General features: G+C 36.3%; 1 protein-coding gene across 1 annotated transcript in view; it reads right to left on the reverse strand.

Moving 5' to 3' along the window:
• Nucleotides 1-22,047, reverse strand: part of PAFAH1B1 (platelet activating factor acetylhydrolase 1b regulatory subunit 1) — a 73,554-nt gene that overhangs the window by 12,922 nt on the left and 38,585 nt on the right. The window contains exons 3-5 of the mRNA XM_081270262.1: nt 8,470-8,554; nt 8,159-8,233; nt 6,391-6,597 (exon numbers count right to left, since the gene is read on the reverse strand). Of these exons, the coding sequence (XP_081126388.1) occupies nt 6,391-6,597; nt 8,159-8,233; nt 8,470-8,554 (367 nt within the window). The remainder of the gene's footprint in view (nt 1-6,390; nt 6,598-8,158; nt 8,234-8,469; nt 8,555-22,047) is intronic.

The following is a 22,047-nucleotide window of genomic DNA, read 5'->3' on the forward strand; positions in this document are numbered from 1 at the left end:
TAGTCCCTGACTTAGGATTTTTCAATTTTATGATAGTGTAAAAGTACTCACATTGCAATTCTGCTTTTCATTTTCAGTACAATATCCAATTAATTATATGAAATATTTAACACGTTATTTATAAAATAGGCTTTGGGTAAGATGATTTTGCCCAACTAGGGCAAATGTAAGCTAATGTGTTTAGAGCATATTTTATGTAGATTAGGCTTTAGCTTAGGTGTGTTAAAGGCATTTTTTTACCTACAATATTTTTAATTTACAATGGGCTAATCAAGATGTAACCCCATTTTAAGTCAAGGAGCACCTGTATATTAAAGTGAATAATCTCTCATCTGCTTATTAGCTGAACATATTTCTGCAGTTTTGTTTGCTTTTTATTTTTTTAACAGTAAGAATTAATCCTGGGAAGAGAGGAATACACAAAAGGTAGTTAATGCGTACACTGGTACAACTGGTTAGGTGGAATACCTTATTTTACCCCAAATGAATATAAAATTACTATGTGTTAATAAAATTAAAATAATTTATTAAGGAAATTATTACTTTTAAGTGACAAGCAAAAATAACATTTTAAAAATCTACATGATATAGTTAAAAATATTGTAAGGAAGCTGAGGGTGTGGTTCAGTGGTAAAAGTATGTACTTAGCAGTGCATGAAGCCCTGGGTTCAGTCTTCAGCTCCCTCCACCTCCCTTTCCCCCCAAATACTGTCAAGAACTGTTGTGAATATGGATTCTCTTTTTTTCCTCAATTATTACAGTTGAAATGCTGACACATCTACATAAATGAATGGCCTTAAAAGGAAAGAACCTGTGGTATTTACCAAATGCACGCAAGAAATAATATAAATTGAGCCCTCAAACATCTATCTCTTAACATCCATCTGCCAGTCATCATAGTGTTACATACGTTATTTCATGCTACAGAATCTTTTTTTTTAACTATTTTTTTAGTTGTAAATGAACCTTGAATTGAATCCAGTGCCTCATACATGCTAGGCAAACATTCTACCATTGAGCCACAACCCCGACCCCAAGCTGAGAATCTTAAGACATAGATATTATTAACTCAATTCCCCAACAAATGAGAATATTGAACATATTCAACTATGCTCAAAAGAGTCACAAAATTACAATATCTTTATATTATGGCAATTGGGTTGTTTGTCTTTCGTACTAGGGATTGACACTTTAACACTAAGCTTCATCCCTAGCTCTTTTATTTTTATACTTTGAGACAGGATCAAGCAAAGTTGCTGAGGGCCTCATTAAATTGCCCAGGGTAGCTTCAAATTTGTGATCCTCCTGCCTCAGTCCCGAGTCACTGGAATTACAGGCAGGCACCACTATGCCTAGCAATGTTATGCTTATGAAATTCTGAGTTTTTCTTAGTCATCATTTAAAAATAACCTAGTTTGGGGTCTGGGGATGTGGCTCACTGGTAAAGAGCTTGCCTAGCATGTGTGAGACCCTTGGTTCAATACCCAGCACCACAAAAAATAAACAAACAAACCTAGTTTTACCACAACTTCTCTCTCTCTCCCTCCATCCCTCTCTTTATATTGGGGATTATCCACAGCCCATTTTTGTGTTTTATGTAAAGACAGGGTTTTGCTGAGTTGCTTAGGGCCTTGCTAAATTGCTGAGCCTGGCTCTATAAATTAAAAATTAAAAGGGCTGGAGATGTAGCTCAGTGGTTAAGCACCCTGGGTTTAGTCCCTGGTACCTATGAATCAATCAGTAAATGGGAGAAGATACTTTACTTTTGTTTTGCTTTGTTGTTTGGTATTTATTATTATAATTTTTTAATATAGACTAGTCGATCCATTTTAACAATTTAGAAAGAACCCTCCATCTTTTTTTGAGAGAATGTTTTAAAATATTTCTATATTTTAGAATATTATCTTTTAAATAGGTATCTACATTTCTAGTCTTTTTATTTTTTGAGATAGGATGTGGCTCAGTGGTTTAGTGCTCCTAGGTTCAATAGCCAGTACCAATAAAAGACTAAAATAATTTTAAGATTAAAATAACTTTAAAAAAAAAAAAAGGTTATTTGACAATTACCTGCCACCCACCCTCATGGCTCACCAGACCTCAAGATAGAAGTCACCAATTTAGAAACTAAAGAAACCACATAAGTAGGGGCTGGGATTGTGGCTTAGTAAGACCTTGCACACATGAGGCACTGGGTTCAATCCTCAGCACCACATAAGCCCTCTCTCAAAATTTTTAGTTTTGAAGCAAAGTCTTACTAAGTTGCCAAGGCCAACCTTGAACTTGCCATCCTGCTGCCTCAGACTCCTAAGTAGCTGTGATTACTGGAGTGTACCATTCCTGGCCATTCTGCATTTTACGCTGGACTGCTGCTAAAACTTCATTGATATAATAATTCTGATTAGACCTATAGTCTATAAAAAATACATTAAGATTTCGTACTACTCCCTTCACTAAAAGATAACCTTAATCATACCTTTTTAAAGGCAATTAAGAGATACCTATTTAAAAGATAATATTCTAAAATATAGAGATATTTTAAAACCTCTCAAAAAAAGATGGAGGGTTCTTTCTAAATTGTTAGAATGGATCAACTAGTCTATATTAAAAATTATAATAATAAATAAAAGGTAAATCTATTCTTATCATTTAAATACTTGTACTCTTTATTATCTATAACTTAAACTAATGATACTATGACTTATGCCAAGCCTTTACTCAATTTTATTAAATTAAAAAAAGGGGGGAATACAGGACCCCAGAGACACACTCTAGATTTTACAAATATTTTATAGTTTTTTCTTAAATTGTAATATTGAGAGTCTTAATGTTACTGAGCATGATTCAGTAAATTAAACCAGATATCAAAGGAGAGTTTAAACCAGTCATCATGATAATTGCTGAGGGCCATTACCAAGTAGAAATGACGCATCAAAATTTCCTTGCTAGCGTACCCCATGTTAATGATTTCGCTGTTGACATTGCATGTAAGGTGACCTTGTTCAAAGACCAAGGCGGATCCGGGTTTAGAGCTGATCAGGTTTGAGGAAGTATCCCGGTCCTTGGGTTAAGGGCGTTCCCAGTTTAAGACCTTGGATTTTAGGGAAGTTCGATGTAGAGGATTATTGCTGCTGGAATTAGGGCGTTCCTGCTGCCTGAGCTCCCATTGAGTTCTCGTGAGATTCAGAGAGATTTTTGGGAAGAAAGCCTCGTGGCGTAGGTGAATTGGGTGGCAGCAGAACTGGGATTGCCCCAGAACGTGTGTGGAGGCCGGTGTGAGTTCGGGAATAAAGAATTGCTGTTTGAATCTACAAAGCTGTGTGGTGGCTCGTGATTCTGTGCCCAGCCAAGACTGCGGCAGATAATGACTGAGAAACCTGGCACAGGAAGGTAAATTTCTAGCTACAGAGTTTATAGCCACGCAGCTTCACAAGCTTGTCAGGTAAGTAAAAATTATGAAAAGACTTCTATGGACCCATTTCCCAGGTCCACCTTTAATGTGTCTTGCAGTGTGGTCTGGAAAGTCCACCCATGAAACTAGATTAATTGTCCTGACTGTAATGGTCAGGTATACGTATATACTGATTCTGTGGTAAACAGACTGACTGGAAGTATCTTTTGAGAAAAATACAGTGTTGAAATAACGGATTGTTCCACATCCTTATGGATGGCAGCTATGGACCAGATGTAAGTAACACCAACTAAGGGCCAGTTCTCTATGAGGGATCATGCCCTGAGTCTTAGCACTGCTCTCCTCTTCATCTATCTGTGTCTCTCAGCTTTGTCACAATATTACTGTTTGTCTGTTTATGGCTTTTCTCCTTCCTTCCTGAACACAGCCTCACCAGCCCAGGACTGTGAGCTGGGCCCTCCACGGAGAAGAAACCTGAGTTTGCCGATCCTAAGGTAAATGCTGGTGTGGAGGCCACGGGGGCATTATCTATCAAGGACACAGAGAGCCCTCTCAGGGACAATGCCTTGCACACTCCACGTCACCCTGTTTGGCCCCGGAGGATGGCTGGTTAGTCAAAGACGGGTAAGATTCCTCCAGGGAGGGACAACCTAAGACAGGCACAGTTACAGAGGGGCCATCAGGAGAAAACTTGGGGGCCAACAGAGGTGAGGCACAGAACCTCACCCCCCACCTGTGCAAAGGCCTAATTCTTCTCCCCTTCTGAGAGAGGTCTCCTGCTCCCATGGCTGTTTTACTCCCAACATCCAGCTCAGATGGAAACCCAAGTGACCTAGTCAATAGTGACTGCCTGCTTACCACTGCAGGAAACAACTGCAGCTACAGGAATGGGCCATGTCTGGATGCTTTTCTCTTTCTTGGTTCCCATTATTTTTTTCTATGCTTTTCCCTTTTCCTTTCTTCTCTCATCAGGGTTCTCCTTTGACAACAAATTTAATAAAAGGGGAGAAAACATTGGAATAGCCTTCAGTTGTAACTAGCAGCTATGAACAGCTTGGAGAGCTTGAGAAATCCACGTTCCTTCAGGCCTGACAGAAATACCTGTAGGATGTGGTGCTCTGCTCTAGTGACACGTCAATAAAACTACATGCTCAGCACTTGTGGTTAACACTGCCAAACTACCGGGCCAAACCCTAACTCAGTAAGCCTCTTCCCTTAGGGACACAGACCCTTCCAAATTGCTTTCCACTACAACAGCAACTTTTTAGAGTTTCCTCACAGTGTGGTTACATTAGGCAAAAGATGATTGGTTTACAGATATTATCTTGCTTGTGTATGATTGATGGGCACACCTCCCTTAAACCCTATAACAGTTGTGTACATTCCAAAAATCAACTGAGTTACTGGACTTCGATTTGAGGTTTGTCACCAGCCAGTTCTCAGCAGCTCCCGGAATCTGTGTGTTGATTCCACATCTCTATCCCCCGACTGAGGTAGCTGAGGCAGCCTAACAACAAATTGACCACACCAGTGACAGAAACATATGCTAGACAGCAGATAAAAAAACCCAAGCTAGCCAATTATGCTGGACTTTAGTGACTAAGACTACGTTAACCTATATGGACAATTGTTGAGAAGATTATTAAAACAGATTTTTCTGAGAGTATTTATATTACTGACAGACCTAACTAACTCCTTAAATGTGAGAGTTAAGAGAAAAAATGATAAATACCCTGTAGCCTGTAAGAATACAACTTATTGTATCATTAGTTATTGACAGCTAATATTTCAGAGCTTTAATATGCTGAAGTTAATATTCAGGTTTTAAAACAGGTGTATGTCAATTAACCAGACCTAGGCAAACTGCTGGTCTCATAATCCCTGAAGTGACTACTTTAAATATTATTCCTTGCTTATTCAATTGCAGCCTTCGTGGCTATGTCTTAAAACTTACAATGTATGGATTTTCTTAATGTTTGACTTAAATTACTTCCAAAATCCTTCATGGTCAGATAGTGCTGATGGAAGGATGAGAACTAAGTAATGATACTCTGGAAGAGGCAAATAAATAATGTGAGTGAGCCCTTTGCTCTATGGTTTATGGAGAGGCCTAAATGCCATGGTAATGAAAATGTCTGTTACTATGGCCAAATACAATGCGTCCCAATAAAATTGGGAAAAGATTAAAAATCTTCTAATGGGTGTTTGGCAAAGTAATAATAATCCGGATTATTGTGTTATGAAGATGATGTGTTTTCTACTAATTGTGTTGTGAAGATTGTATGTTTTCTACTAATTCTTTTTGTGTTTCAATAGCAGATCGTGATGACCTTGGACCAAGAGTCAAATGACTAAAAGATAAAATTTCCCAGTTACATTTTTTATATATTAAGAAAGGGGAATATAAATACAACTGACTCACATTTTTTTCTTAAAATCTGGAACTTAATATGAAATAAGCCTTACAACAGAGAAACTTATCTAAACTTTTCTATATTTTAACTATCTTATTTTTCCATGTCATTTACACAACTATTACTTTATTGTGTGTAGACTAAAGGCAACTATTATAAAAATAGCTTTTGTTCTAAAATTCCTTTCCAGATGAGTTTCCCCCCCTAAATTTCTAGTTTTGTACACCAATATTTTCATATATCATTTCTGCTTAAAAGTAATGAGCATACTTTTCATTCACTAAAGACAAAACTTCTCCCTATTTAGGCCCAAGGTGACCTACTGCCCAACATTAAATTAAAAACATTCTATTTTTTTCAAATTCACCAGTGAACTTACTGGCAGAATGCCTCTCAGGAGCTACAATGAAATTTTATTCTAATTCAGTCTTCAAAGTTCAGAATCAAACCACTGACACAGTTTTAAAGAACCTTTCCTCTCTCTCAGTATCAGGGCCTCATTTTCAGGGTCACCCCCACCTTTTTTTCCCCCTTCCTAACTTAAAGTATTTTTTAACAAAAACTTACCTTAATTGTAGCATCCTCTGAAGCAGAGACCATAACACTGAACACAGGATGAAAAATGACACGAGTGACTGGACTCCTATGACCACTCAATGCATATTTTTCTGGTGGACGGGGAATCCATTCTTTTGGGTCTCGTTTCTGACCAAGAGGACCACCTGACGTAAACTCTTCTTTTGCTTCATTTAGCTTTGATTCTAATTCCATAACCTTGAAAAGGAACATGCAGTTAAGTAGACAGATTCTGATAAAAATGACATATTTGATATATTCTATTTAATCAATCTATCTATCTATTTATTTATTTATGGTAGTGGGGACTGAGCCCTGTGGTATTCCATGACTGACCTAAATCCCCCACTCCTTTTTATTTTTTATTTTGAGACACAGGTTTACTAAATTGCTCAGATTCGTGAATTTGTGATACTCCTGCCTTGGTTTCCCAAATTACTGGGATTACAGGTGTGCACCACCACACCCAGCTTTGGCTTGATATTTTTTAAAACTGCCTTTGTTTTGCACATATGTGTAAAATACATGAAAAAATGTCAGTAATTTGCAAACCATTTGGCAGATTTATGTGAAAATTATCTTTATATATCACCAAAATGTAAGTAGTGTTAACAAAACCAAAAACGGGAAAATTCAGTATATCTTCATTATTTAACTCAAAGAAAAATTTCAATTTACATTTGACAACAGAGTCTTCTTACTACTAATCAGAAGAGCAGTAAACCTGTCTTCTTCTGAGACTGCTATATACTACTGTTATATCCCTTTTGTTTTTTTCTTTTGTGTGTGTGTGTGGCATGGAGATTAAACCCAGACAAACAATCACTGAACTATAATCCCAGTTCCCCCGTTTTTTATTTTTGAGAAAAGTCTTGTTAAATTGCCAAGGCTGGCCTTGAACTTGCAATACTCTTGCCTCAACCTCCCAAGTAGCTGAGATTACAGGTGTGTAACGCTGCATCCAACTCTATATTATATGTTACTAATAGAGAGCTAATATAATAACATATACTAGCTTAATAACATAAGCTAGTATTCAAAAATCTACAATGAGCTAGGTATTTTTTTCCAAGAGCTTTTCTTTTTTGGGGTATTGGGTATTGAATTCAGGGGCCCTCAACCTCTGAGCCACATCCCCAGCCCTATTTTGTATTTTATTTAGAGAGAGGGTCTCACTGAGTGCTTAGGGCCTCACTTTTGCTGAGGCTGGCTTTGAACTCGAGATCTTCCTGTCTCAGCCTCCTGAGCCACTGGGATCATAGGTGGGTGCCACCACACTGATTTTTCTAAGAGCTTTATATAGATGAACTTATATTAGAACAGGGCTATTTATTTATTCTAACTTTGCCTATGAAGTATAATCATTTTAGGGCTTAAATATTATTTGTTGCTCTCATATTACAGGTAAAAATAAAAGTAAAGCTCAAAGATGAAAATGTTGTCTAAGAGCATGCTTTAGTGCTCTTTCCCTATAACCACACTGATTGCATGAGTCCTTCTCTTCTAAAGGCACAAACGAATTCTTGTAGGATGAGTGTCTCAAAGTCAGGACTATACCGATTCAACATAGTCAATACCCCATGTTGCATGAGTAGTATGTATCAGTAATGATCTAAGTTTTCATAAAGCATATTTTCATTAGCTTTTTCAAGATTATAGATAGGCAATTAATGCAGAACAATTTGCTAATATTTTCAGAAAGTTAATATATAATAACATGCTGAGTATAGCTAACTTTAAAGAAAAAAGATTTAGTTACCTTCTTTTGTAATCTAATAACAGATGTCCATTTTTTTTCCAAAAGACCAGCATACTTCTTATCTAATTCTTCATTCTAGAGAAAAATAAATGGGAATCTTTAAACAATGTCTTAACATTTCAAATCACAGAATACCATCTCTAAGCCTAAATATTACGAAAAATCTGATTATATAAAAAAGTGTAAAACCATGTTTAATGCCAAGAAACCTACAATAACAAATAAGATTTGTTAATAGCTGACTGTTAACTACTGATACTATAATAAACCCACTCTTTACACTATGAATAATTATAAAAAGTCAAACATACCATATCTAATTCAGCTTCTTTTTTAAAAACTGAATATGCCTCTTCATAGCCATTTGAACGAAGATAATCTGCTATAGCTCGATTTCTGAAAGACAACAAATTCAAATGACTCCTACTAATTTTTTTTATAATACTTTTATTTATGCAGTGCTAAGGATCGAACCCAGTGTCTCATACGTGCCAGGTGAGCACTCTATCCCTGAGCCACAGCCACAGCCAACCCCTAAATTTATCTCATTCATATTTAAGAAATATATTTTATTTAAAATTCATAAATGTGAAGGCACTCCTTTAAGAGTGCTCCCTTTCCAAGAGTACATGTATTTCTCAAACACACACACACACACCCCCCCTACAAAGCCTCAAGAACATTTAGCTCCTATTACACAGTATATCCATAATATATCTTATTATTCTTGGGCTTTTTTTTTCCTAATTTGTTGCTTACCTCAAGCTGTGGGTACTCTATAGATAAAGTATGGCTTATATAATTAATCTATGACAATAAGCAATTAATTTTGCTAATGTTTACATACTACCATTCTCTTATTATTTGGTATACACAACTAATCAAGGGAAGGCAACTAGAATTTTTTGCAGAATAATGAATTTTGTACTGGGGACTGAAGCCAGGGGCACTGTACCACTGAGCTACATCCCCAGTGCTTTTCATTTTTTATTTTGAGACAGGGTCTTGCTAAGTTGCTGGGATTACAGGTATGCACCACCATGCTTGGTCATATAAAGAAATGTTTTGATATTTCTCTATAAGAAATAACTTTGTAATAAGTTTAGTATACTGTCATACAGAATGAGACATTCATTCTTTTTCAATTTTTTTAGTTGTAGGTGGACAGAATATCTTTATTTATTCATTTTTATGTGGTGCTGAGGATCAAGCCCAGTGCCTCCCATGTGCTAGATAAGCACTCTTTATCACTGAGCTACAACTCCAGCCCCAAGACATTCATTTTAAATTAGAACTTGAAGGATAGAGAAGATCAATTAGCAGGTAACTTCGATCTCTTCCCCACTCCCTTTTCTTGCTCTATAAGGAAATGACTCAACCACTCCAGCTCTTTTTAAATTTCAATACAAGAGTCTCCCTACATTGCCAAGGATGCCTTGAACTAGGATCCTCCTGCCTCAGTCTCCCAATTTGCTAGGATTACAAGTATGTACCACTCACCCAACTTATGCTTATCTTTTATTCTTCTCAGAATATAGACATCTGGCCCTCCCTCCTAAGGCAACCTACTTCAAGATGTCACAATTATTTTGAACCTTAAATTCCAACATAATAGAAAAGGTTTTTGGGGATTTCCTTTAAAATATTTTAATTAATTTAAATAATTAAAATGTAAAGTAATATATATACCAAGTTAACCAAATTTTAAATATACAATAAAGTATCCTTTCAATTATTGATCACCTCTATTCCACCCCAATACAACCATTTTTCTAGTTTTATGCATTCTTTTTAGAGATATTTTACCTAAAAACACATATCTACAATCTTCTAGATAACCTCTACTTGTTTTTGAAAAAACATTAGATTGCTGATGGCACATAAACCCACTTCATCTTATCATTCCTTATCAGCAGATTTAAATCCCTCTTGTGGGCTGGGGATGTGGCTCAAGCGCTCGCCTGGCATGCGTGCGGCCGGGGTTCGATCCTCAGCACCACATACAAAAACAAAGATGTTGTGTCTGCTGAAAACTAAAAAAACAATATTAAAAAATTCTTTCTCTCTAAAAAAAAAATCCCTCTTGTATTCAAATTATATTACATTCCATTATAGAGCAAAATGCTTTTATTACTACACACAATGCTAAGAATACCCTTGTATAAACATTAATGCCAATACCTAATGCTTTAGGAAATAAAAACACTCTAGCAGTATGGCAGCACTGTGGGATTAAGTTTTAAGTGAAGGGTATATTACCAAAAATGAAAAACAAAAAGAGTAGAGAAAGATAATAGGACATTACAGAAAATATTTTATGTTCCAGATAATTATGGGCATGCCAAAGATTAAAGTATGATAAATAATAATTACAGGGTTATTAGCACAATGAATTTCCAGACACAAGGGTAGAAGAGAGATAAATTTTTATTATGAGTCTGAGTCTATGTGCTCCTCATACCATCTATACCTTCTGGTCTATCTACCAATTCATTCATTACAAAATATCTTCTTTTAGAGTAAAATCTACTTCCCACCAAGTAGTAGTTTTACTAGTACTTGGGATTTCCAAATCAATACAAACTAAGAAGGCAATGTCTCCCCCATAATCCCCTTTTATTAAATATTTTGTGTTGTCGAGGTATTCAAATGTCAATAAAAATAAATTTCCTGGGCTGGGGATGTGGCTCAAGTGGTAGCGCGCTCGCCTGGCATCCTCAGCACCACATACAAACAAAGATGTTGTGTCCGACGATAACTAAAAAATAAAATATTAAAATTCTCTCTATCTCTCTCGCTCTCTCTTTAAAAATAAATAAAATAAATAAATTTCCTTTTCAATAGGATATCCCAAAATAATAAGGAAAATAAAAAATTTAAAAAACATCTATTTCTTAGCTTTATTTCCATGTTTTAATCTAAAATATAAATATCAAGTACATAAAGGGGAAATGTCAAGGGCAAACAAATTATACACAGCAGTTGTAAATATTTAATGTTCCTACCTCATTCCACTTCTATATCAGAGTTAAGTCCAAGCACCTGACACTGCGAGCACACAGCACACAGCTTCTTACACTAAAGCTCATATAACAAATAACATGTTATGGTATAACATATGCACAAACTAGAACCACTATGATGTTAGTGAACATTTTTTTTTTGGTAAGGGAAGTGTAAATAAATAAATGATGATACTTTTTCATGTAAGAATATTAAAAGGAAGCTAGGTGTGGTGGTATATGACTGTAATCCCAGTGGTTCAGGAGGTTGGGGTAATTGGATTTTGAGTTCAAAGATAACCTCAGCAACTTTAGTGAGGTCCTAAGCAACTTAGCAAGACCCTGTCTCTAAATAAATAAAAAAGGGATAGGGATGTGGCTGATTGGTTAAATGCCCCTGGGGTTCAATCCTTAATACCAAGGAAAAAGGGAGAAAAAAGATTAAAAGGAGAAAAATGCAAAATGAATATATCTTTCTTTTCTTTCTTTCTTTATTTTTAGTTTTTGGTGGACACAACGCCTTTTATTTTATGTGGTGCTGAGGATCGAACCCAGCACCCTGCGCATGCCAGGCGAGCACGCTACCGCTTGAGCCACATCCCCAGCCCCTCTTTCTTTTCTTTATTAAAAAAAAAACCATCACTTTGAGATTACAATCACAAACTGAGAATCCCTACCAGAAAATCCAAAATATTCCAAAATCTGGTACTTTCTGTGTGTGTAGTGTTGTGTTGAGGTTACTGAACCCAGGACACCTGCTCTACCCCCAAGCTACACACCTTGCTTCTTTAAAAAAAAAAAAAATTTAAGTTACCCTGCTAATTTCATCCCAACCCAGTATAAATACCTTCCCTTACTAATATTATTTTATAACATAATACAATATTATACTGTATAACTATCAAATTAATTTGTTTTGTTTTGTTTTAATATTTATTTTTTAGTTTTCCGTGGACACAACATCTTTGTTGGTATGTGGTATTGAGGCTCGAACCCGGGGCGCACGCACGCCAGGTGAGCGCGCTACCAATTGAGCCACATCCCCTAATTTGTGTTATCATTTACTGCTAGATTTTCAGGGTGATTCTAATTGCTCATCCTTTTAAACAATGTTGCAAATAAGTAGCCACATAGTTAAAACTTTCCTACCATCTTTACACTGAATCAAAAGATACATAATGGGCTGAGGACACAGCTCTGTGGGTGAGTACTTACCCAACACACCTAGAGTCTGGGGTTTGATCTCAGGACTATTAAAAAGAAACAGAGAGGGATCTGGGGGTTGAGGCTCAGTGACAGAGCACTTGCCTTGCGTGTGGGAGGCACTTTGGGTTCGATCCTCAGCACCACATAAAAATAAATAAAATAAAGGCATTTTGTTTAACTAAAAAAAAAAAATATTTTTTTAAAAAAAGAAACAGAGATACAGATACAGAGATGGGAGGATGTGAAAAAAGATTTTCAGGATATTCTGAGAATAAATACTCTCCAGAATTGTATCAATTTTGCTTCCTATCAGCAGTTAGGAATGTCTTTTTACCTCTTTACTTGGTAAAAATGAGTGGCAAACATGATTAATTACAAAGATTTGGATAATCCCAAAATGTACATAATAAAACAGCACTCCAAGTTAGTTGGACTTTACACTTTTTTTTGAGAGAATTTTTTTTTCAAAGAGAGAGTGAGAGAGGAGAGAGAGAGAGAGAGAGAGAATTTTTTTTAAAGAGAGAGTGAGAGAGGAGAGAGAGTGAGAGAATTTTTAATATTTATTATTTAGTTCTCGGCGAACACAACATCTTTGTTGGTATGTGGTGCTGAGGATCGAACCCGGGCCGCACGCATGCCAGGCGAGTGCGCTACCGCTTGAGCCACATCCCCAGCCCTTTTTGAGAGAATTTTAATATTTATTTTTTAGTTTTCGGTGGACACAAAGTCTTTGTATGTGGTGCTGAGGATCAAACCTGGGTAGCAAGCATGCCAGATGAGTGCGCCACCGCTTGAGCCACATACCCAACCCTACACTTATGATTTGTGTCAAATGTTAAGTCCAACTTAACCTTGTCTCTTGATCCTAAAATCATCCAGTTAATTTAGGGAGCAGAATATATTAACCTAGTGTCATACGTTGGAGGACTAATTTCTCTTAGGGAACAAAAGTAGTTAGTAGTAAAATAACTTAGAGGACAATAATTCCAATGAATATATGTCAAGTGGGTGGGAAAGCTCTTTTTAACTCTTCTATTCAACCAGAGAGATTGATTTTTACATATTTTCCATATCCATATTGTTCTTCATAAATGTTCTTAAAATTGAGGTACACTGATTTTTAAACTTCCAACATAGCCAGGCACAGTGGTGCAATCCTGTAATATCAGCACCACAAAAGGTTGGGACAGGAGGATCTCAAGTTTGAGGTTAGCCTCAGCAACTTAGGACCTAAGGATCTTAGTGAGACCCTGTCTCAATAAAAAATTAAAAAGGCTAAGGATGTAGCTTAGTGGTATAAAGTGCCCCTGTGTTCAATCCTCAGTACCAATACATAAGTAAACAAAAATAAAATTAAAAAAACAAACAAAAAATAACTCAGTGGTTTAGCACCCAGGAGATGTTCAATCTCCTGCACCTCAAAATAAATTATTAAATAAAAAACCCTGCACACAAATATTTAAAACAAATCTGACTCATAAATTTACTTCTTTTTTTCCCCCTACCATACTCATGATTGAAACCAGGAGTCCTTCACCATCTCAGCCTTTTTTTTTTTTTTTTTAATTTTTTATCTTGAGACAGAGTCTAAGTTGTTTAGGGCTTCGCTAAGTTACTAAGGCTAGCTTTGAACTTGCAATCCTCCTGCCTCAGCCTCCTGGGTCCCTGGGAGTGCAGTCATATGTCACACTTTTAACCAGTAGGCTTTTTTGGTAACTAACTAAATATGGGAGGTGAAAGAAATAAACAGTTATCTGCAAGTTTCGAGTAGGTGATGGTTATGAAACAAAGTCCCCTTTAAGATTAAAAGCAACATCCTGTAAGTGTCCTTCTGCATTCTAAATTTTCTTTTCCTGAGAATCAAAACTGGAAGGAAAAAAAAAGAGCCCCAGGCCAGGCAGAGCCCAAGTAAACTAAAACTGACAAATTCTTTGGCTAGCATAGCCTAGCTCAATCTGCATATGCATATCACCTGCTGGTTTTGTTTGTTTGTACAGGGAACTGAACCCAAAGGTGATTTAGCCCTTGGGCACATCCCTGGCCCTTTTAAATTTCTCTTTTGAGACAGGATCTAAATTGCTTAGAGCCTCACTAAATTGCTGAGGTTAGTTTTGAATTTGTGATCCTCCTGCCTCAGCCTCTCCAGTCACTGGGATTACAGGTGTGTACCACTATACCCAGCTCACCTGAGTTTTGTTTATAATTTGTAACCACTTATGTAGGACCAGAAGAGAAACAATCTAGCTACTTCTCCCTAATCTGATCAAACTACATAGTATTCTCCTTTTTAGTTTTTTTCTTGAGAGCAGCAGACCAAATGCTGCCAGCTGAGATCTAGACAGGTACACTGACTTGGCTACAGGGAACCAGAGGTCTCTGCTAATTATACCAAGTGCAGTTTCAGAACTTGAAGCAGCCTCAATATTCCATTCCACAATAAAATTTGAAATGAGTATGCACAGTACTGGCACTGAGATGGAGCAGTATGGTTTTAGGAAAGCCTCAGTCCTTCCTTCACAGGTTCTCTACTGAGTAAAAGTCAACATAGATAGATGTCTGTAATCCCAGCATGGTTAAAAGGTTATAATACAATGACAAACTTTTATTTAGGTACTTGCTCATGGAACCACTGACAGAATTTAGAGAGATCACAATATACCACATGACATTAATAATATCATAATACTGAACCACTAAACAGTAAAACAAGCAGGGTGCCTGCCTGTAATCCCAGGGACATGAGAGGCTGGGGCAGAAAGACTAAAAATTTAAAGCAAGTCTCAGTAACTTAGCAAGACCATTTCAAAATAAAAAATAAAAAGGGCTGGGGATGTAGCTCAGTGGCAGAGCGCTCCTGGGTTCAACCCCCAGTTTAGAAAAAAAGATATATACAGTGAATAAATTACAAGTGAGGGCCTGGGGATATAGCTCAGTTGGTAGAGGGCTTGCCTCACATGCATAAGGCCCTGGGTTCAATCCCCAGCACCAAAAAAAAAAAAAAAAAAAAAGTGAAAACTTAAACAAGCCTGAAGTAATTAGGAACAGTTGTACAACATACTGATCAAAACCAAAATCCTAACAGTCCCTCAGGAGCTCCAGTCACTTCTCTTATAATAAGATACAATTTAGTCACAGTCACATTTCTTGCAATATGTTAAATAAGTGACAGGGATGAGGAATACTTTTAGTACTACCACCTCTGATGTCCCACCTCTTATTATCTAAGATAACTATCTGATCCAATGAATGAGGAATTTCTAACTCCAGAAAGGTGTACTACCATCATTTTAAGTAAGAAATAAATAAGACTAAAGCTTTAAAGGATACTCCTAGGGTTTGCTAGTTGTTGACCTTGAGTTGATTTTTTTTCCAAGTTGTTTTTCATCAGTTTTATTGCAGAGGCAACATCTATCCCCTTTTAGACAAGTAAAATGAATTATAACAAGCAGATGTCAAGGCAAATATTTACAATAATTATGAGAAACTCCAAAGACATGATTTGAATTATCTATTAAACTTCAGGGGATGAAGAGAATAAACCAATCACTTGGATTCAAGAAAAATTCATGGGGCTGTGGTAGCTTGCTTGCATAGCACACATGAGGCACTAGGTTTGATTCTCAGCACCACATACGAATAAAGGTCCATCAACAACTAAAAAAATATATTAAGAAAAATTCACATGGAAGTGCAACAGATCATTCTGAGTAGACCAAAACCAGTAACTCTACGCAGAATTAACTAAAATCAAAAGGAAGTGAGGTTTTTTTTTTTTCCTACTGGGGATTGAATTCAGGGATGCTTGACCACTGAGCTACATCCCTAGCCTTTTTCATTTCTTTTGAGACAGGACTTGCTAAATTGCTGAGGCTGGCTTTGAATTTGTGTTCCTTCTGCCTCAGCCTCCTGAATCACTGGGATTACAGCACCCAGCCTGAATTTTTTTTTTTTTTTTTTTTTTTGTACCAGCCACATCCCCAGCCCTTTTTATGTTTTATTTTGAGACACAGTCTTGCTAAATTCACAGGGCCTTGCTAAATAGCTGAGACTATCTTTTTACTGCATATCCTCCTGCCTCAGTCTCCAGAGCCGCTGGGATTACAGACATGTGTCACCATTCCTGGCCTCGAAATATTTTTTATTAATATTTATTGCTTAATTTTCGGCAGACACAATATCTTTCTTTGTATGTGGTGCTGAGGATCGAACCCGGGCCACACGCATGCCAGGCGAGCGCACTACCGCTTGAGCCACATCCCCAACCCTCAAAATATTTTTAAAAGACCTATTTATCACATACTTCAGATAGATTAGATGAAACAGCAACTAAACAAAGGAAGACTGTTGTATAGTAAATCAAGCCCTAAAGAATAAAAGTGAAGATCCTTTAAAAGATCCCCGAAGATCTCAGGTTCGGCGATCTTTTAAAGGATCTTCACTTTTATTCTTTAGGGCTTGATTTACTATACAACAGGTTCCACGTGTCAACAGATTTTTTACTCTGTATGAACAGGGATATTCAATAATCTCCACTGACTCATAGTGGATAGGGAGGGGGAGCATGGGAGGAATAGACAAACTCTAGATAGGGCAAAGGGGTGGGAGGGGAAGAGAGGAGTTGGGGTTAGCAATAATAGTGGAATGTGATGGACATCATTATCCAAAGTACATGTATGAAGACATGAATTGGTGTGAACATACTTTATATACAGAGATATAAAAAATTGTGCTCTATATGTGTAATAAGAATTGTAATGCATTCCGCTGTCATGTATTTTAAAAATAAAATCAGTTATTAAAAAAAGTATTTACATTTAGAATTAGTATGTAATTATCCATAATATGTGGTTACCATTCAAGGGCTACCTGATGATCATTTATTTATTTGTTCATGGTTCCCTTTCCTCACTCTGAAACACTAACTACATCTCAGCCTCAGTTGACCTCTAGCATCATGCAGAAAATAGCAACAACTCAGGATACAACTTTCTGAACCTCCTTATTGGAATTAGTGGCACTGGCTGCTGCTTCTACAATGTTTTGTTGTTGTTTTCATTTTCCTTTTAATACAACCCTCTAGAATTTCCAAATCTCAGTGAAATGAAATATGATCCTGCAGAATAAAAAGGCTTTACATAATCCTACAGAAAGTAAACAATCACGATCCTATGGTAATCACCTTAAATATTTATTTATTTATTTATTGGGGGGGGGTGTTGGTGATGCACTACCAGGGAGTTCCACTTTCAGCCCTTTCTAAAAATTTATTTTAAGACAGGTACTCACACTAAGTTGCTGTGGCTGGCCTTGAACTAGTGATCCTCCTGCCTCAGTTTCCCAAGAAGCTGAGATTATAGGCATGTGTCACCATAACTAGCTATATTTCATTCTGTTATACTTGAAATATACTTTCTGAAACAATGAGCAATTCTATTATTTTGGCTTGAATTCACAAATCAAATGTGTGTTTTGTTTACTAGTTTATCTTTTTGTCAAGTCTAGAAGGGAAAAGGCCAATATTCCTATAATACAGGATGTCATTGTTATCTGTAATGATCAGATACGATGCTTCTACTAAAATACTTAAATTTAAAATGTTCCAAAAAAATAAGACTAATTGTAACACAAGCTAAGAATATTTAAGTCTTTCTTTGAAGGCTCAACAGACTCTTTGTAATCTTTTATCTCAAAGTAATAATTACAACTATAGTATAAGAAGTAAGAATACAGTCAATGATTATAGGTTCCATCAGTACCAAACTTTTAATCCCAGCAACTTGGGAGGCTGAGGCAGAAGGATCACAAGTTCAAGGCCAGCCTGGGCAATTTAGCAAGACCCTGTCTCAAAAAATAAAAGGTACTGAGGATATAGCTCAGTGGTAAAGTACACCTGGGTTCAATCTCCAGTACAAAAATAATAGTAGTAGTAGTAATAATAATAAAGCTTATGTTCAAAATGTATATTTTTATACTCAATGTGAAAATACCTGTTTTTAATAAACACTTGAAAATGAAAGGTTATGAATTATGGATTAAAACTGCAGTCTTATTTCAACCTTAGTATTCAATTGATTCATGTATTTTGCTCAGTATTAATAACATCCTGATTAACATAGGTACACTGTGCAAACAGTAACTGGACTTAAACAGCTCAACTTGCAGTCTTAGGATATTCTTCAATTAAACCAACCCAGAAGATTTTCACAAGTGGGAGAAATACCTATTTGAAAGCTGAGTCAGTAACAAGATCTGAACATTGCTCTCATTCCTTATTATAGGACCTTAAGTCTGACAAGAAGTACCCAAATCTTAAGCTAAACCCTAACACTATTTGTCTAGCATCTAACTCAACTCTATGAACATGTGCTACTGTAGTGTATTCTCATGTACAATTTTAAATATGTAGGCAGGTGCAAATTTTCACTTTCTTTTGCAAAGGCTGGGAAGAATCACTTTCTAATCAATACTAAGTATATACAACATTCAAATACATGCACAGTAGAAATCCATGTACTTCAATCAACTGACATTAGTTTTAAAGAGGAAAAAAAGCTTAAAATATATTATTACACTCGTGAAACAGCATGGAGGAACCTTAAATGCATATCCTCTAAGTCAAAGAAGCCAATATAAAAAGGCTATATACATCCTGTGTAATTCCAAATTTCTAGAAAAGACAAAAACTATGGAGATTAGTAATAATATCAGAAGCTGTTCAGCTTGGGGAGAAGAAAAAAAAGGATGAATAGGTGGAGTTCCAGGAATTTTAAGGGCAACAAGTATTCTGAATAATACTATAATGGTGGACATAAAACATTATGCATGGGCTGGGGATGTGGCTCAAGTGGTAGTGTGCTCGCCTGGCATGCGTGCGGCCCGGGTTCGATCCTCAGCACCACATACAAACAAAGATGTTGTGTCCGCCAAAAACTAAAAAATAAATATTAAAAATTCTCTCTCTGTTTAAGAAAAAAAAAAGTAGTGACATTAAAAAAAAAAAAGTAACAAATACTGCCATAATATCCTCCTAGACAATTACAATTCCCTTTCCTTAACAGACACTATACTCTCCTTCCTAGAAGCATCTGCTTTTTTAAAAAATTTTATATCTTTATTTTTATGTGGTGTTGAGGATCAAACCCAGAGCCTCGCACATGCTAGGCACGTGCTCTACCGCTGAGCCACAACCCAGCCACAGCATCTACTTCTTTACACTAGTATAAATGATCTGAAATCAAAATATTTTTCTTTTCTTTTTTGGTGGTGCTTGGAGACTTGAACCCAGGGCCTTTACATGTGAGGCAAGCATTCTACCAACTCAGCTATATCCCCAGCCCCAAACAGCTTTTTTATAGTAATTTATTTCAACCTATTGGCTTCATTACTATCTAAAATTGTAAGTGCACTAAGTCATGTCTTGTACTCTAGATCTCAAATATTTGTTTTTATTTAATTTTATCTTGTTTACAGCCATTGCTCTAGATATTTGCAATTTCGATTATCATTAAATGTATTCTGTAACTTCATATCATCTAAAAAACTGAAAGTGTCCTATATATTTTAAACACTTAAGACAAAGTCTAGTGTTTCTAATTTCTCTTTAGGTGCAACTCTTGTACTACTTTGTACTACTCTCATTTAGTATATAATTATCCACCTTGTCCACAAGTATATGTTAACAAAAACTTTTCTGAAAACCAAGTATATTGTGGGCCCAGCATTTGTTCAAATGTCCAAAAAGTTGCCTTGACAAGGACTAGGAGCCAAGAAGAGAGATTTCTTCTTATATGCTTTTATATAGTTTGTCATTCCCATTGGCCTATGATAAAATACACTTATGAAAAAATAGGGGCTGGGGTTGTGGCTCAGTGGTAGAGCGCATGCCTTGGACGTGTGAGGCACTGGGTTCAATCAGCACTACATAAAAATAAAGGTATTGTGTCCATCTACAACTAAAAAAAACTTTAAAAAAAAGAAAGAAAAAAAATTTAAAGAAAATAGAATCTGTTCTACTTATTCTTTACAAATTAAAGATGGGTTAGTATAGAGGCTGGAGCGGTGGCTCAGTGGCAAGAGTGCCTGCCTATCATGTGCGAGGCACTGGGTTTGATTCTCAGCCTCACATATAAATAAATAAAAGTCCATTGACAACCAAAAATTATTAAAAAAGGAAAAAAGAAAAAGATGAGTTAGTATAACTTAAAACTGAATGTCAAACTCACTAGCATATAGCCTCTTTTCCTGTTATATTCTTTCAACTCAACAATACAATTCATCAAACACTAGAGACTCAACTCATTTAAAGCCACTAGATAATCTTCTAAATTTTTCTTTACTCACTTATTAGGTTTTAGTTCTCTTATCAATGTTCATTCTGGCTTTCTAATAAACTTTGACAGAGAAAAAAAAAATGTTAGCAAATAATTGCCTAGCAGCTGCAATTTGGAGTATCCAAAAGTACAATACCACTAATCTGGCATCAGATCCTTCTGATGGCAGTATACATCTAAATCACCATCTTGGGCTGGGGATGTGGCTCAAGCGGTAGTGCGCTCGCCTGGCATGCGTGCGGCCTGGGTTCGATCCTCAGCACCACATACAAAAACAAAGATGTTGTGTCCGCCGAAAACTAAGAAATAAAAATATTAAAAAATTCTCTCTCTCTTAAAAAAAATAGTGTTAAAAAAATAAAAATAAATAAATCACCATCTTAAAAAATCAATCTGATGGGCTTAGATTGTAGCTCACTGTAGAACACTTGCCTACCATGTATAAGGCACTGGGTTCAATTCTCAGCACCACAAATAAACAAGTAAGTAAAATTTAAAAGTCCATCAACAACTTAAAAAAAAGACAATCTAACCATACAAACTTTAGTCCCACCTACTTTTTAAGTCCTACAAATCCCTCAAATGTCAAAAAAGAATGCCCAGCCCTTCAAAACATTCTGCATCCTACTGACTGAAATGAATCTTTCTTTTCTGGTTCTGTGACTTTATATTTATAGTACTACACATCTCTCTTTCTTACAACAAATTTGAAACTGTTTGAGGAAAAATTGAATGTACAAAAATGACATATCCCACATTTTAATGTTCTCTGGATGAATCTAGAAACCATATAGAGGGGCTGGAGTTGTGGCTCAGTGGTAGAGCACTTGCCTTGCATGTGTGAGGCACTGGGTTCAATTCTCAGCACTGCATATAAAGAAATGAATAAAATAAAGGCCCACCAACATCTAAAAAAATATTTAAAAAATGAAACCATATAGATACTTAATGCAGCTGTGTTTCTTCATCCCAAAGGCGATATTAAATCAATGTGTTATGTAATCAATAATGTCTCAGAATAAAAGGGGGAAAACCCAAACTATAAATCAATGGAAAGATGGAGAATGTCACATAGAAAACCTGTCTATAGATCAAAAAAGATTTAAGAAAAAAGCCAAGAGATTTAGCCTCATACATACTGTCCAGAATTAGCTAAACATTTAATTATTAGATAAACAATAGATTATCCTGAAAAAAGGCTTGAAGATCACTTTAGGAAGGTCACTTTACCCAGAGAAGGAGTTGCCAGAGAAAAAGCAACACACCCTAGAGCAAAAGGTAGCACAAATGTGGCAGAAAGGGGCTGGGGGTGAGGCTTGAGCGGTAGCAAGCTTGCCTGGCTGGGTTCGAT

This window comes from Spermophilus citellus (assembly GCF_964194105.1).
Source record: "Spermophilus citellus genome assembly, chromosome: 17".
Lineage (NCBI taxonomy): Eukaryota > Metazoa > Chordata > Mammalia > Rodentia > Sciuridae > Spermophilus > Spermophilus citellus.